Below are 14,454 nucleotides of genomic sequence, written 5' to 3' on the forward strand. Positions count from 1 at the left end.
CTTGAAACCTTTATTTGCATTTGATTGATGTATTCTTCTGCATTGCAAAATAATCTTCATTATGAATTATTCTAAATTTCTGTTACTGCTTGAGTTGGCATCCAAATCAAAACAGGAAGAGGAGGAACGTGAGATTATTGGATTAATCCATTAAATTAGAGAATGGCTGTTTGGAATATGAATGGGACCTATACAACCGGATGATAAGTAATAATATGCTCCTTTCTGGAATAACTAGGTAAATGTGTTGATCTGCAGAATGTGGTGCAGACCTTTCTTGTACATATATTATTGAGATTCCATATTAAGATTTTTCGTTATCTGGTATCTGTTATTCCAAATCAGCTTATTAATAAAGCATTTTACAAGGATTGGGAGAATATAAGCCTTTCCTGGATCATATGTAGAGATCCTATTGTGTATCTTTCTCTAAAAATCTTTATTCATATTACATGCAGTATGAACGCACATGTTCAGCATTTCACAAAGAGTCATAAGGGGGAGATTTTTTTTGCAAAATAGACCGATTTGTATTTCTCTTTCACTGTATTCAGTTGGCATGCCTTTTTACAGGCTGAAGCTGTCATTCCTTTCAGTACGTCCCTCCCCTCTGCCATCCCTCGTCTGCAGAACACTTGTCTTTATTTGGAGCTCCCGGAAACCCCAGCCACCTCTGTCGTTCATGACTGACACACGGAGGGACTGAGCTGCAGCCTGTGTTTATGTGCGCGCCTCCATCCCCATTGCTGCTTCTGTCGTATAACTGCTTCATTGATAATACTGGTTTTTCGTCGGATCTGTACCAGCTCGTCCTCAGAAAGCAGGTAATGCCAGCTCCTTCTGCTGTGTGAGTGCTGTTATCTGCTTGTAATTGTCATGGAAGGCATGTGGAGAAGATAAGCAGCTGAAATCTAGGCTGCATTTGAGCGCGCAGACATCACAATTCCTTCATCCGGGTCCATTATCCTAATGTTCACGTTAAATCACACTGACGGGTCACATCCAGATACCTCCCCTTTTAGATGCTTCAAGTCATCCAGCATGGCCATTAGCTCCCACCCACTCCCTCCCTTTTAGTCTGCCATGGCCTGGCTTTTCATTCCCATATTGCCTGGAGAACTAGCTATTCCCAATGATACAGAACTGGCATACCCTTGCAAAAAAAATGATTCTGCTTTGTATCATTGGGATATTTGTAATTGTATATTTAATTTTATCCAATTTTTTATATATACCGAGGGGCACACGGTATTACCAGAGCACACTTCCCACTAGGGTTTTGTCCAATAGGTTGAGAGTGCAGTCTAGAGATTCAAATTTTCTGTAATTGTATACTGCCTGTGTTGCTTTTTTTACATGCACTTTTTCTGATTTGCTGGTGATGATTTTCTCTTGTAATGTATACATACCATAGGAATGAACTATACCACATTATCCATGTATGATGCATACAATGTTCAAGATATTATTATTATTATTATTATTATTATTTTAATCCTCTAACAGTGACAAGCAGGGCTACAAACTATGCAATGTTATGCTAATTCCACAATATTCTGACCGATATACCAGTTTCTGTGCATAAAACAAAATGGCGCATTATGTAAAAAGCTGATATCTGGTGGATACAATTATAAATCTTGTACCAGTCTCATTGACTATAGCTATGTTTAATGTCTATAAATCATTATATACAGTAGTATGGAGTTATTCTATGGATTGAGCATCTGTTGGATGTCCTTACAGCAGCAACCTACTATACCCAACTGAATTCCAACCTACTTTAAGTCCAAATAGTAAAGAGAACTTTATGCTGAGTATCATGTTCATAGATTTTTAGGAAGGTGGTCAAGTGATCCTCAGCTATCCACTGATACACCACCCTTTCCTATTCAGCTAACTTCTCTAATAGATTAATTTATTTTAACCTTCATGAGTATATTGACTATAAAATTGTAATCACTGATAGCATAGATCTGTGTAGGTAATGTAGGTATTAAAATCCCTTCTCTTTTATACTTGGGAAGAAGTCCTATTAACTGACTTTCTATATATGCTTACCAGGAATAAAGACTGCCCATTAAACTCCTAAGCCCAAAGCAATGATATCTGCTCAGCTCCTCCTGCTCTAAAACATGTTTCCCAAAGGTTGAACTCTATGTTTAATATGACATGTTTCTTTTATGATGAGTTTTTCCAGCAGTAAAGTTTGGTGCATATATTGAGATGACATTTCTGCTGGTTGATTTGTTATACATTTGTTTTTGAGTTGTATGTACTTCGAGTACAATTCTGGAATTAATCCTACTATTCTGGAATTAAAAGCGAGTCTCAGCTATATGATGACTCCACAAAGAAGGTACTAGGTGACGCATGTGTGGCAGAGGTCTGCTGTGAGCAGTACCATTTACAATAATTCTGGGGTTTCATTAAAGTACTAGTTCTGACCACTGGCTGTGAATACAGAATTGTGCTGGCATTATAATTAGGGTTGTCCAAAACAACAAGGGTTTAGGGTTAGCAGAGCATTTTACATAAACAGATTTTTATGCAGGTGCACAGGTCGAAAAATGCCAGCCAGTCACAGGTCGAAAAGTGGCAGGAAACACTGCTTTCTAGGAAATAAAAAAGATGCCACCTCTGCTTGCGGATAATTAACATCATCTTGCTCTATTTACTGCCACACCATTCACATCATATACTGTAACTACCATCCACAGATTAATACATGTACATAGAGGTCTGTCATGATCTACGCAGCATGTTACCTGGTCATATGGGTAAACATGTTTCATATTTATCAGAAGCCCTAACAAAACCATTCCAATGGACCATTGTAAGAAAGTTAGCCCTCTATATAAACAGAGCATCCCATCACTCCGGCTGAATTTTCAACTGCTTATTATATATTAGGACAAATGAGGAGCAATAAGGGAATAGCATTTCATATAACTGTATCTATTATATAGTAAATATTGTTGCTGTATACTTTAATATACTGTAGGTAAATATTGGTGCAGCAAGCTTTATATAGCAAGTCCCTGCATATTGTTTCCTGAGTGAGGACAGTGACACTCTGTGAGTACTGTGTGACCAAAGGGATGAAACAAGGCTCATTTCTCAATTAATAATTTAAGTTCAGAGCATTCATACAAGATTCAGTGATGTGAATGTAGATCGCATCAAGGAAGTAAAGAATGAAGTGTTAGTATAATGTTTCTTCAAACCAAATATAATAGATGCAGAGGTGAGTAATACCACACACATCTTTGCATGCTAATAGCCAAGAAGACAACAAAAGGTTTGGACTGTCAATATTAGGATTGCTATTTCATGTAGGCAATGTACATCAGTGTGGGCACTGGGACGATCTGCCCCACAAACTCGCAGATGGGATGCCAATGGGTTCCCCCTTTTTAGGTACATAATGAATCTTGGACCCCTTTCAGCAAAGAAAAAAAAACACTTCCTCACACACATAGGGGCACATTTACTAAGGGTCCGCTGACCACATTTTCTGTCAGTTTCCCGACTTTTTCCGTTTTGTGCCGCATTTAACTGGGGTTTTTGGCACACGCAATCAGATTTTCATGCGACACAAATCAGCGGGCGGACTGTTGGACAACCCGACTGATTCGGACTAAGCGCATGATTTAACATTCAAAATTGTGTCGCAAGCCATGCACTTATATGCACCGGGAAGAAGATGGTGAACTCCAGCGGATCTGAGCAGGGAAGCGACACATGCAGGAAATTAGACGCACGATCTTAGTGAATCGCAGGAGCTCCGAATCCTCGTCGGACACACACGGGGATCGCAACGGGACAGGTAAGTAAATGTGCCTCATAGTGTTCATTATGGCCTGTTTTTTCTGTGGGGCCTAAACCACATTATTGGTGGAGAACAGGGAAAAGAAGCTGGCCTCATTTTAGTACATAATTGCCTATTAAATACAGCCTGTATATGTAATTGTGCCCATCCCTTAGTGCAACTACTAAGGAGAATGCAAAAGCTGACTAGATTTTAGATTTTTAAATCTAAATGTTAGATCCTATCCACCTAACTTATACTTAATGGGGTTGGCTACTTTACCTCATATTTTTTGTAATGTGTGTTAGTGAGGGTAACAGGATATTAGGTAATTTACCAAGATACATCTATTAAAAATTCTGCACTGCTTTCTTAATATGAAAGGTAAAGCCATGGTGACTAAGTGGTTAGTATTACAGCCTTGCAGCACTGGGGACCTGGGTTCAAGTCCCAGGGTCAACATCTGCAAAGAGCGTGTATGTTCTCTCTGTGTATGCGTGGGTTTCCTCCAGGTCCTCCGGCTTCCTCCCACACTCCAAACATACTAGTAGGTTGATTAGATTGTGAGCCCCTTTGGGGCCATGAAACAATTTTGCAAGCTCTGTGCAGCTCTGCGTCAGTCCACACCCTGTCTATGTTGCGACTTTTTTAATGACTGACAGATTTATCAAGGTCCAAAGCCACTTTAGTGAATGTGACTGCAGCGGAACTCCAAAGACAGACATAGAACTGTTGTAAGGTGCCGCTCTATTGATAAACTACCCCCAGTGTGTATTATGAGTGTGGGATGTGAAATGTGAAGAAGCTAAAACAACAGAGATCAGAAAATGGAGGTGACTGGAGGAGATTAAATATGTCTTCTCAATATGCCTTCAATATGACAGATTTCTGATGGAGAAGGCACATGAATCTCCCCCTCACCACCAGTTTCCGGCTTCTCTGACCCACATGTCATTTTGGGCATGTTGGGGCATGGGGCAGGATGGGTAGAGGTTATGCAGGACGTGAATACATGACCCACCGGATTTTTTATAGTCTTCTTCTGAAAATCGGCAGAGACTGTAGCAGTGGTGGCGCACCTATGGCACGGGTGCCAGAGGTGGCACTCAGTGCCCTCTATATGGGCACCCTTGCCATCACCCCAGGGTAGTGTTTGCCAAACAGGACTCAAGGTCCCTTGCAGTCCCAGGCAACCCAGGACCCTACAATGATAATCCAAACTTCTTCTCCTTCTTTCTACTGTATTGGTGTCCTCAGACGCCCATACAATTTAAACCTGTGAAAGAGCAGGGAGTCATAAGTTACTGCTTAAATTGTCGCTTTGGCACTTTGCAAAAAATATGTGGGTTTTGGTTGTAGTTTGGGCACTCGGTGTTTAAAAGGTTTGCCATCACTGGACTATAGTATTAGGCCAAATCCTAATTGACCCTGTGTTATACTTGACATTACTGTATAGCTTGACACTTTCTAATAAGATGTGTTTCTAAATATGGGGATAGAATTTATCAGACCAGGAAGAATAAAAAATACATAATAATTCACTAAAATATCATGTTGTCCAAGTACACAATATGTGGTTCATTAATATGAGAAAGAGGACACTGATTTTCAATAGCATTTCAAATGGAAAAACCCCAACAATTGTTTAAACTAGAACATTCTTAAGTATGAAAAAAAAAGGTTAAGAAAATTATTTTTATAGACTTGTGTGGGTGATCACCTAGACAATAATCCCTAACCATACCCAGTGTGGTTCCTATAATTCTGAATTAGTAATTTCTTCTATAATGTTTTTTTAGATTTTCTCAATTATAATGCTTTCCAAATGTTCTATGTTCTGCACTATACACCGCATAATGGGTTTAGCAGTTGGTAACATATAATTATATTGCATTTCAGAAAAGGTGATTACATCTAATGGTGTAGAGGAATGAATGCTAACTGCAGAGCACCAAAATGCAAATCACACAGGAAAAAGCAGTATGATTGACAGGCAAATTATTACAGTAGTTTCTGTGTGGCACAGATTCATGTAGAACAGGAAGAAATGACAGTTTAAAGACAGAAGGATGCAGAGGAGGGATGGTAGCCGATCTGGCAGATTATAAGTGGGTAGTGTTTAATAGGAACTAACATTCTCCTTCTGGAATAAAAATAACTGTAGAAATAAAAATAGAGTTGTAATATCTGATACTAGGACAACTTTTCTATAGCATGTGCTCTCTGCCTGATTAATGGTAGCTATTGCATGAAGAGCCTATCCTCTGGCATACATCAGGTTTCAGCTGTTCTGCTAGTGACCTATGCACACACTGTGATATTTATGACTCACCCTTCTACTTGAAGGCAGTTGTCCTCATACATCTCTCCTGATGAGATTTTACATTAGATATTCTGCTTTAGTGTCTCATACTATGTCATAAGCAGCACCAATGTATAGTAGCGTGCACTGGTAGTGCAGAGGAATAGCTTTAAACCCATAAGAATTTAGTTATATTTGGCTGTAATGAGAGGGGGGGGGGGTTAAAGTTCACTTCAACCACTCCATGGATTCTTTACATTGTATAATGAAATGAAACCTGCACTAATAATAATAATTCTTTATTTATATAGCGCCCACAGATTACGCAGCGTTACACAGAGCTTGCAAAAATGGTCCCTGTCCCCAATGGGGCTCACAATCTAAACAACCTACCAGTATGTTTTGGAGTGTGGGAGGAAAGCAGAGGACCCAGAGGAAACCCACGCAAACACAGAGAGGACATACAAACTCTTTGCAGATCACTGTAATAAGAAGTATAAAACTGTCTTTCTAGCGTTGCCCCATCAATTCACACAAGCTCCCTAGCGCAGGCACCACCATTATCATGTTTAGCACATACATACCCCTATATTACCCTATATACGTGTATATTTGGTAGAGCTACAGTGTCCTACCATACATCTGGTAATAACCACATAGCCCTAGCTTTTCAGTGTGCCTATTGTGCCACAGTAACAGTGACACTGGGTGTGTTCACACATTGTTGTTTTGGTGCAGTAGTATGTGTTTGTAGTTTATAGACAAAAAACAAACTATCGGGAACATTTTTTATCGAAAGGTTGGGATATATTTTCAGCTACAGGAATGAACCTTATCATTAAAATATGAACTGCATTCCGAAAGGAATCACATCAGTACGAAATTAGCTGCTCGGTATTTGTCAGATAACATGAGAAATACAAAAAACTAAAGCAATGGAAGATGCCATCTGTGAATGTCTGTCACACGGGGCTAGGCAATTTCCGTTATTTTACAGGCATCTGCTCACCTTTCAAGTGATGTTTAGAGACCTAAATAATAGAAAACCCTGTAAAACAAAAAGTTTTATTGGACAATATATTCATTGTGGCCCAAAAATTAAACATTCACAATGGATTAAATGACAAAAAGCTTAACAAAGTTTGATACCCAATTTCTCCTGAGTTTGCTAACTTCCCTTATGTGGTGGTAAACTGCTGTATGGCCAGACATAGAATAGAAGGAGCGCCATTCAGAGCAGATTTGCATTGTCACATTGTACAGGCTATATATTTTTGTTTAATGTGGACAAATGGGGGCTTATTTTTTTGCTTGATGAGATGCATTTTTCAGATACATCATTTTGGGGCATCTAAGAGATTTTATTAACTCTTTCTTGGTGGAAGAAGTTAAAATCATCAATTTTTGTTTGTTTTGTTTTGGCCGTTCACCATACCATAAAAAAAAAATATATATATATATATATATATAGTTACTTTTATTCCATGGGTGACGATGATTACGTCAATATTTATATAGCTTTTTTATTTCTTCCCATTGGGAATTATTGGGAAGTATAACATTTGTTGATCACTTTTTAGAGTTTTTTTTAAGGGTATTGATGAAAAATTATCTTTTTCTGAAGGTCTAGTAACAATTCTGTTTTATTATGCAGATTGTTACAGACGCGGCAATTCCAATTGTATTTGTGTTTTTTTAAATGTCACATTTTTTTTTTTTACTTATTTTACTTTATACCAACTTGGACTTGAACCAGCAATGCTCTGACCATAGTGCAGTGTAAACTATCTAAACATGCAGATGCAAGCTCAGTTTATAGTCAGACCCGGAAGTGGTCTGACTGCAGAAGACTTCAGCTTCCTTGTTAACATTTTTAAAAAATGGCAAAACACATCCAAATCCAGTGTGTGAAAGGAAGCGGTGTTAAACTCTTTAACAAGACTTCATTCCTGAAAATGTAGAGTTGTGGGGAATGTGTAGAGGCATTAACAGAACAGCAGGGGAGCTAGGGGTGTTTTTATACAATGGATACAAAATTTAATACAATGCTTGTGTAGAATTAATAAAAATATCTCTGTGCATTTGTAACCCAGGTTTTAAGATGGCAGAGAGTCATGGATTAATGGAAAGGTTGGAGAAGGCTGTGATTCGACTTGAAACCGTCTTGTCAGCATCCTGTTTTTCAAAGTCAACAGGGAATGATATTGTCAACGGAATAAATGGAGGTAAGATGTAACAAAACAAGAAACATACAACATGCTATGTTACATGATTCTCAGCATTTTTTCATGCCCCTGTGGTCACACCATGGCCATATAAAATCTACTAAAACATAATAAAACCTATATATATTTACTGTCTACGTGGTCGTACCAACCCAAAGAATAAAGGGGAGGTGTCATTTGGGGCTTCCAATGAAAGCTGTAAAATGAGGGCAGAAAGAAAATGGCTCGAATGTGTTTTTTGGCAGCTTCAACAGATGTGGAATTTTTTTTGCAGTTTCCTAGTACACGGTATGAAATATTAAATACCATCACTAAGAAGTGCAATTTTATATGCAGAAAACAAACCCACATACAGTTGTGTATACAGAAATTGTGAAAGTGTGGAATGAAAAATGGAAGCTTAAAAGTGAAAAAGGGTTGTGTCCTTAAGGGGTTAAAGAAAGCCAGTAGGATTGATTTGAGATACTAAGCCACCCATCCCTCATGGACCAGTGGTTGAGTGTCCCATAGATGAATTTTCTACCTTTTTGCTCCCATCATCTGCGGTTGCAGCAATTGAAGTAGGAGTAGTACACCCTTGCATCACTTTGCTATAAGTATAGCTCCTGTGTAATGAAGCCAGTCTATTATCCCTATTTACTTGTGAGAGGATCTGCCAGCGCATGTATAAATGTTTTTTTTTTTTAATTTAGGCCACAGAAAGCTCTTACAGATCAAATTGGCCCGAAGGGTTCTCTTAAGGCAAAAAAATGTATTAATTCACCACAAAAAAATAACTCTTGTCACCCATAATTTTTTAGTGTTTTCTTGTATTGGTGACTGACTGACTGATTACATTTTACCACCTGTCTATGCACATTTTATCTATGTTTTAAGCTACTGTGCATTTTTTAGGTATTGCTGCATATGTAGAAGCGTTTGATACCCTGATGACTGGGACCTTGGAACAGTATCTTAAAAACAGCAAAATTCTGGGTGGAGACGTGGAAACTCATGTAAGTCAGTAAGTTAAGTAAGTTTTTTTCAAAGGATTGAAAAATATTTACAAATAGAATTGATCATCTTTACTGTGCTGGATTTTTCCTTTCAATGCCATATATGTCATATGGTTTATTGGTGACCATTTTTCATAAAATCAATTCCAGCTCTATAACTTCTAGAAGTATGAGCAAATACATCAAATGAAACTTAAATTGCTGAAAACAAAATAAAGTCTCATACCTATAGAATTGGAAGAGAAAAGTGTAAAAATGTAAATAAGAATAAAAAAACATGTTTACAAAAGCACATGGCTCCATCCATATATTATTATAAAATACATCTATAATAATAAATCTTTTATTTCTTTTTTTATTAGAATTTTTGAAATATGTGAACAATTAACCTATAACAAATGAGGATCAAACAAGGGAAGGCCAGAAGGGAGAAGTGGAGGTGAAGGAAGTTGAGAGGGGGTATGGGAAGGGAGGGGGTCAGGGGTATGTCACACAGTGCATTGATGGAGCAGTCCTTCGTATGTAGCATACAAACATATATCTAGCTTAGGGTGATCCAGGTTTAGAGTTCATACTGCTAAACATTAGTGAAGGGAGGGTAAGAGAGAAAGGGAGGTGGCAGATGGAGGGAAGAGCGTGCGTGGATCCCAGAATCCTGAAGGTGTTGAGGTGTTCATAAATAATTGCACTCAAGAAAGGGCAATGGGTGGTTCTTGGGCAATTTGACGTTCCAAGTTCCATGTGGTACTGTATATTGCAAGCATGTATGAAGTTTTATTTTAATTATTTGGGGAAGAATATTAATGAACAGTTCCCACAGGATTAAGAATTCCTTGACTTTTCTCTCTTTGTGTGCCGCCTTCAATAGGGCATTCAAAGAGACAGTAAAAGAGATCTACCTTCACTACTGTACATTTGTGGCAGCCAGGTGTGGACAAGGGACACATGTGAGTCTTATATGTGTGGTCAATTGAAGCTGAGAGCTTCAGGTCTGTGAAGTGGCTGTTTTCTGCACTAGGTAGTCTTATTGAGAAAAAATGGAAAACCATAAAAAAACAGCGATGTTTCACCTTGTGGCAACAATTGCCAGTCTAATACATTTGGTCGAGTGTAGACCCTGAAGAAAGCCAATCTGAGAATTTGTTAGTAAGTGTGGTGTGATTGTCTGCAGATGGTCTGCCAGCATATTGGTGAAAATTTAATCATTCTGGTTTAGTAGGGAGATTGGTTGATATGATTGGATCATGGCAGGTACATTTCCTGGTTTTAGTAAAACTGTGTGGGTGTAACGTCCCTGCCTGAACGTCGCTCTATCCGCAGTTGGCGTAATAGAGGCGTTTATTTGTGTGTGAACTGTGGCTTAATTCTTGTGTTTGGATTAACTGCGCCACACCCTGCTCCCTGCATTTCTGTCCTGCCCAGCAAGGGTTACTAGCCTCATGGACAGTTCCTCCAGAGTGCTAGTGGGGGCGTGTCCGGGATCGGCTTTATATACCTGCCCATTCCCATCTTACCTTGCTGGTTATTTTGAGTCTGACCTGTGTATATCCCGCCTTTATCTGCTTTAGGCAGGGCCTTAGCCCGCAGGGACGTCGCAGGGTGAGTTCGCCACCACTTACCCAGTCTGACAGCTAGCGCCAAGCCTGGTTGTGGTTGCGCGTTTGCTGGACAGGTGCTGACATAATAACCAGCCTTACCTACACTATGGAGGCCATGGAAGCTGCTGTTGCTCAGGTACAGAGTCTGGCTCACATGGTGCAGAATCTGTCTGAATGTGTGCAGCAGCAGGAACAGCGCCTCCCTTTGATTTCTGGTCAGACTGTGTATGAACCTAAGGTACAGCCTTCAGATCTCTTCGCTGGAGACAATTTTCCCTTCAGGGAGAGTTGCAAGCTGTATTTCCGCCTTAGGTCCTAGTCTTCTGGTAATGATGCCCAGAGGGTATGCATCATGGCACTTCTTCATGGAAGCCCTCTTCCCAACCTCTGTGGGAATGGTGAGGGTCCGGTGGCCCCTCATAAAAGGGGGGGTACTGTAACGTCCCTGCCTGAACATCGCTCTATCTGCAGTTGGCGTAATAGAGGTGTTTATTTGTGTGTGAACTGTGGCTTAATTCTTGTGTTTGGATTAGCTGCGCCACACCCTGCTCCCTGCATTTCTGTCCTGCCCAGCAAGGGTTACTAGCCTCATGGACAGTTCCTCCAGAGTGCTAGTGGGGGCGTGTCCGGGATCGGCTTTATATACCTGCCCATTCCCATCTTACCTTGCTGGTTATTTTGAGTCTGACCTGTGTATATCCCGCCTGTACCTGTATCCATCAGGCTTGCTGGTTAATTTGAGTCCTGTATTCTGGTTTCCTGTTCAGTCCTGCGTTCGTATTCTGTGCTCCAGTGTGAACACTGGTCTATACTTGTATTTCCGTTACCTGTCCGCTCCACCATCCAGCAGCTGCCAGACGAAGTAAGTTCCCCTGTCCTGTTGTAGGGTCACTCAGGGACCGTCAGTTAGGTTCCTGATAGTGGGTTCGCCCTTACCAGGGCGGTTTATCTGCTTTAGGCAGGGCCTTAGCCCGCAGGGACGTCGCAGGGTGAGTTCGCCACCACTTACCCAGTCTGACAGCTAGCGCCAAGCCTGGTTGTGGTTGCGCGTTCGCTGGACAGGTGCTAACAGTGGGCTTCTTGAAATTGTGGGGCAGATATTCCATTAGTATAAATAGAGTTATAAAGTTCTTTGAGGGTGGGTACAATGTGCAAATTAAGCATTTTGAAGTACTCTTCGGACAACCCATCAGAGTCTGGGGATTTCTGGTGTGAGAGATTAGTGATGGTGCATGCTATCACCTACTCAGTGAATGGCTGTGACGAGCATTCCTGTTGCTCCAGTCTGAGTTTGGGGATGTTTGTTTTATGAAGCAAATCCTACATTCCTCATGAGTTATAGGGTTAGGCCTCATATAATTTGGCATAATAACTAGAGATGGGTGAATCGATTCTAATGATTCTAACTTCGGTTAGAATTTCAGGAAAAATTTGATTCGCCACGAAGCCAAAGTTTATGCTGATTCGCGGGAACGAAGTTGTTTTTTTTCCCCTCATGTTTCTGCTAAATGGGCGCGAAAACAACGTGTTACATGGTGCAGAGAACTCTGGGTAGGAGAAAGGAACACCCCAGATGACATCTGCAGACCTGTAAGCCAATCAGCGATCGGTAGGCTTAAGTGACGTCACACAGCCCTATAAAACCCAGCCATTTTCTATCTCAGCACTTTACACTTCATGTTGTAGCGTCCAGCTGCTGCTATTGTACTGTGCGATTCTTGCTGCAATCCCTCGCTGTTCTCTAATGGGGATCTGTATACCCCAAATAGCAGTTCTATTTAGTGACAAAATCAGAATAGGAAGAAATCTGTTTGACTTTCATGCATCTGCAGTAGCGATTGGTGGACTAATCCCTGGTTGTTCTTTAAGGGGGATTACAGTGATTTTCGCTGAAATTACACTCAGTTGTGGGGTATCTGTATAACGCACATTGCAATACCTTTTGGGGGCTCTAGTTTATAGCCAGATTTACGTGTCAAATCCACGTAGTTAATAAACCACTATGTCAGACAGAAAGGTGGCAGGTGGAGCAGGCAGAGGTGGCAGCACAGTAAGGCGATGTCGCAGCAGGGGTGACTCTGTGAGGCCAGAACTGCCGTTGTCATTTAGTGGCAGTGTGTTGATCAACAACCCAAAGGTTGTTGAATGGTTGACTAGGTCATCCAATTCCTCAAATATAACATCTGACAACCACAGCCAAGAGTTGGCATGGCCCAGGAGCAGGTCAGCGGCCCTCATCTGTCCTCAGCAGCTGCTTTGCAGTGAAGAGGTGGGGTAGATTTCCGCTGCTGTGCATACTGACATCGGTGAGGAGAGCAGCAGTGACCGGGAAACGCAAATTCACGATGATGTAGCCGATCGCACTTGGGAGCCGGGTGTAGCAGGGGATTCATCATCGTCGGGCGAAGAGAGTGTCAGCTTGCGGAGCAGGCAGCAAGTCGCTACTGTGGCTGTGAGTCAGCAGGGTGGCAGCAGTGCGAGGACGGGAGCCAAACATCCGCAGGGTACAAATCCCGATTCGCAGGCCAAAATAAGCAGTGGCACAGGGGCTCAGCGAGCAGCGGCGGTAGTAGTCGCTCAGTGCAGAGTGTTGGCGGTAAAATTACCACCTCAGCAGTGTGGCAGTTTTTTGTAAAGACACCAGAGGAGCCAAGCGTGGGTATATGTTGTATCAGTGGGCAGAAAGTGAAGCGTGGCCAGGGAGCTAACCTTGGCACCACGGCCCTGTGCCAACACATGCAGTGTCACCATCCAATGGCCTGGGAGAAACAGGTGCCATCCTGCAGGCGCAGCAGCAGCAGCAGCACCTAGTGGCACACATGCTGTTTCAGCAAGTCAAGGCTCTAGCACCTCTGCCGAAGGGAGCTGTTTGTCTTTGACATCATCTCCCGGTCCAGATGCTCCTGCTCCTCGCTACACATGGCGCCAGCAGTTGTTGAGCGAGGCGATTAGAAAAAGACAACTCTATGGGTCCAGCCATCCTAAGGTGCAGAAGCTGACCGTGCTCTTGTCGAAGTTGTTGGTACTGCAGTCTCTCCCTTTCCAAGTCGTGGACTCTGCACCCTTCAGAGAACTAATGGCTTGTGCCGAACCGAGGTGGAGAGTTCCAAGCCGCAATTTTTTTTCCAAAAAGGCTGTGCCAACCCTTCACCAATATGTAGAACAGAAGGTGGGCCAGTCCTTGAGCTTATCAGTTTCTTCCAAGGTGCACGGCAGCGCGGACGTGTGGAGCTGTAATTATGGTCAGGGCCAGTATATGTCCTTTACGGCCCACTGGGCGAATGTGCTTCCCGCCCAGCTACACCAACAACTTCAACAAGAGACGGCACTTTCTCCTCCACGTTGTCAAACTGCTGCTCCTACGCCAATGTCCGCCTCCTCCTTCTCCACCACCACCTCAGCCTCCACAAGTGCCGCTCCATCATACCACATGTGCAGGACACAACGGTGTCACGCAGTTCTACACCTGGTTTGCCTGGGCGAGCGAAGTCACACAGGGGAGGAACTAAAAATCGGAACCATG

The 14,454-nt window shown here is 41.7% G+C and overlaps 1 protein-coding gene across 1 annotated transcript in view; it reads left to right on the forward strand.

Moving 5' to 3' along the window:
• The first annotated feature begins 605 nt into the window (after positions 1 to 605).
• CAP2 (cyclase associated actin cytoskeleton regulatory protein 2) overlaps positions 606 to 14,454 on the forward strand; it is a 98,715-nt gene continuing 84,866 nt past the window's right edge. The window contains exons 1-3 of the mRNA XM_072152649.1: positions 606 to 824; positions 8,207 to 8,338; positions 9,233 to 9,333. Of these exons, the coding sequence (XP_072008750.1) occupies positions 8,215 to 8,338; positions 9,233 to 9,333 (225 nt within the window). The 5' untranslated portion in view covers positions 606 to 824; positions 8,207 to 8,214. The remainder of the gene's footprint in view (positions 825 to 8,206; positions 8,339 to 9,232; positions 9,334 to 14,454) is intronic.

The sequence above is a fragment of the Engystomops pustulosus genome, chromosome 5, assembly GCF_040894005.1.
Source record: "Engystomops pustulosus chromosome 5, aEngPut4.maternal, whole genome shotgun sequence".
Classification (NCBI taxonomy): Eukaryota; Metazoa; Chordata; class Amphibia; order Anura; family Leptodactylidae; genus Engystomops; species Engystomops pustulosus.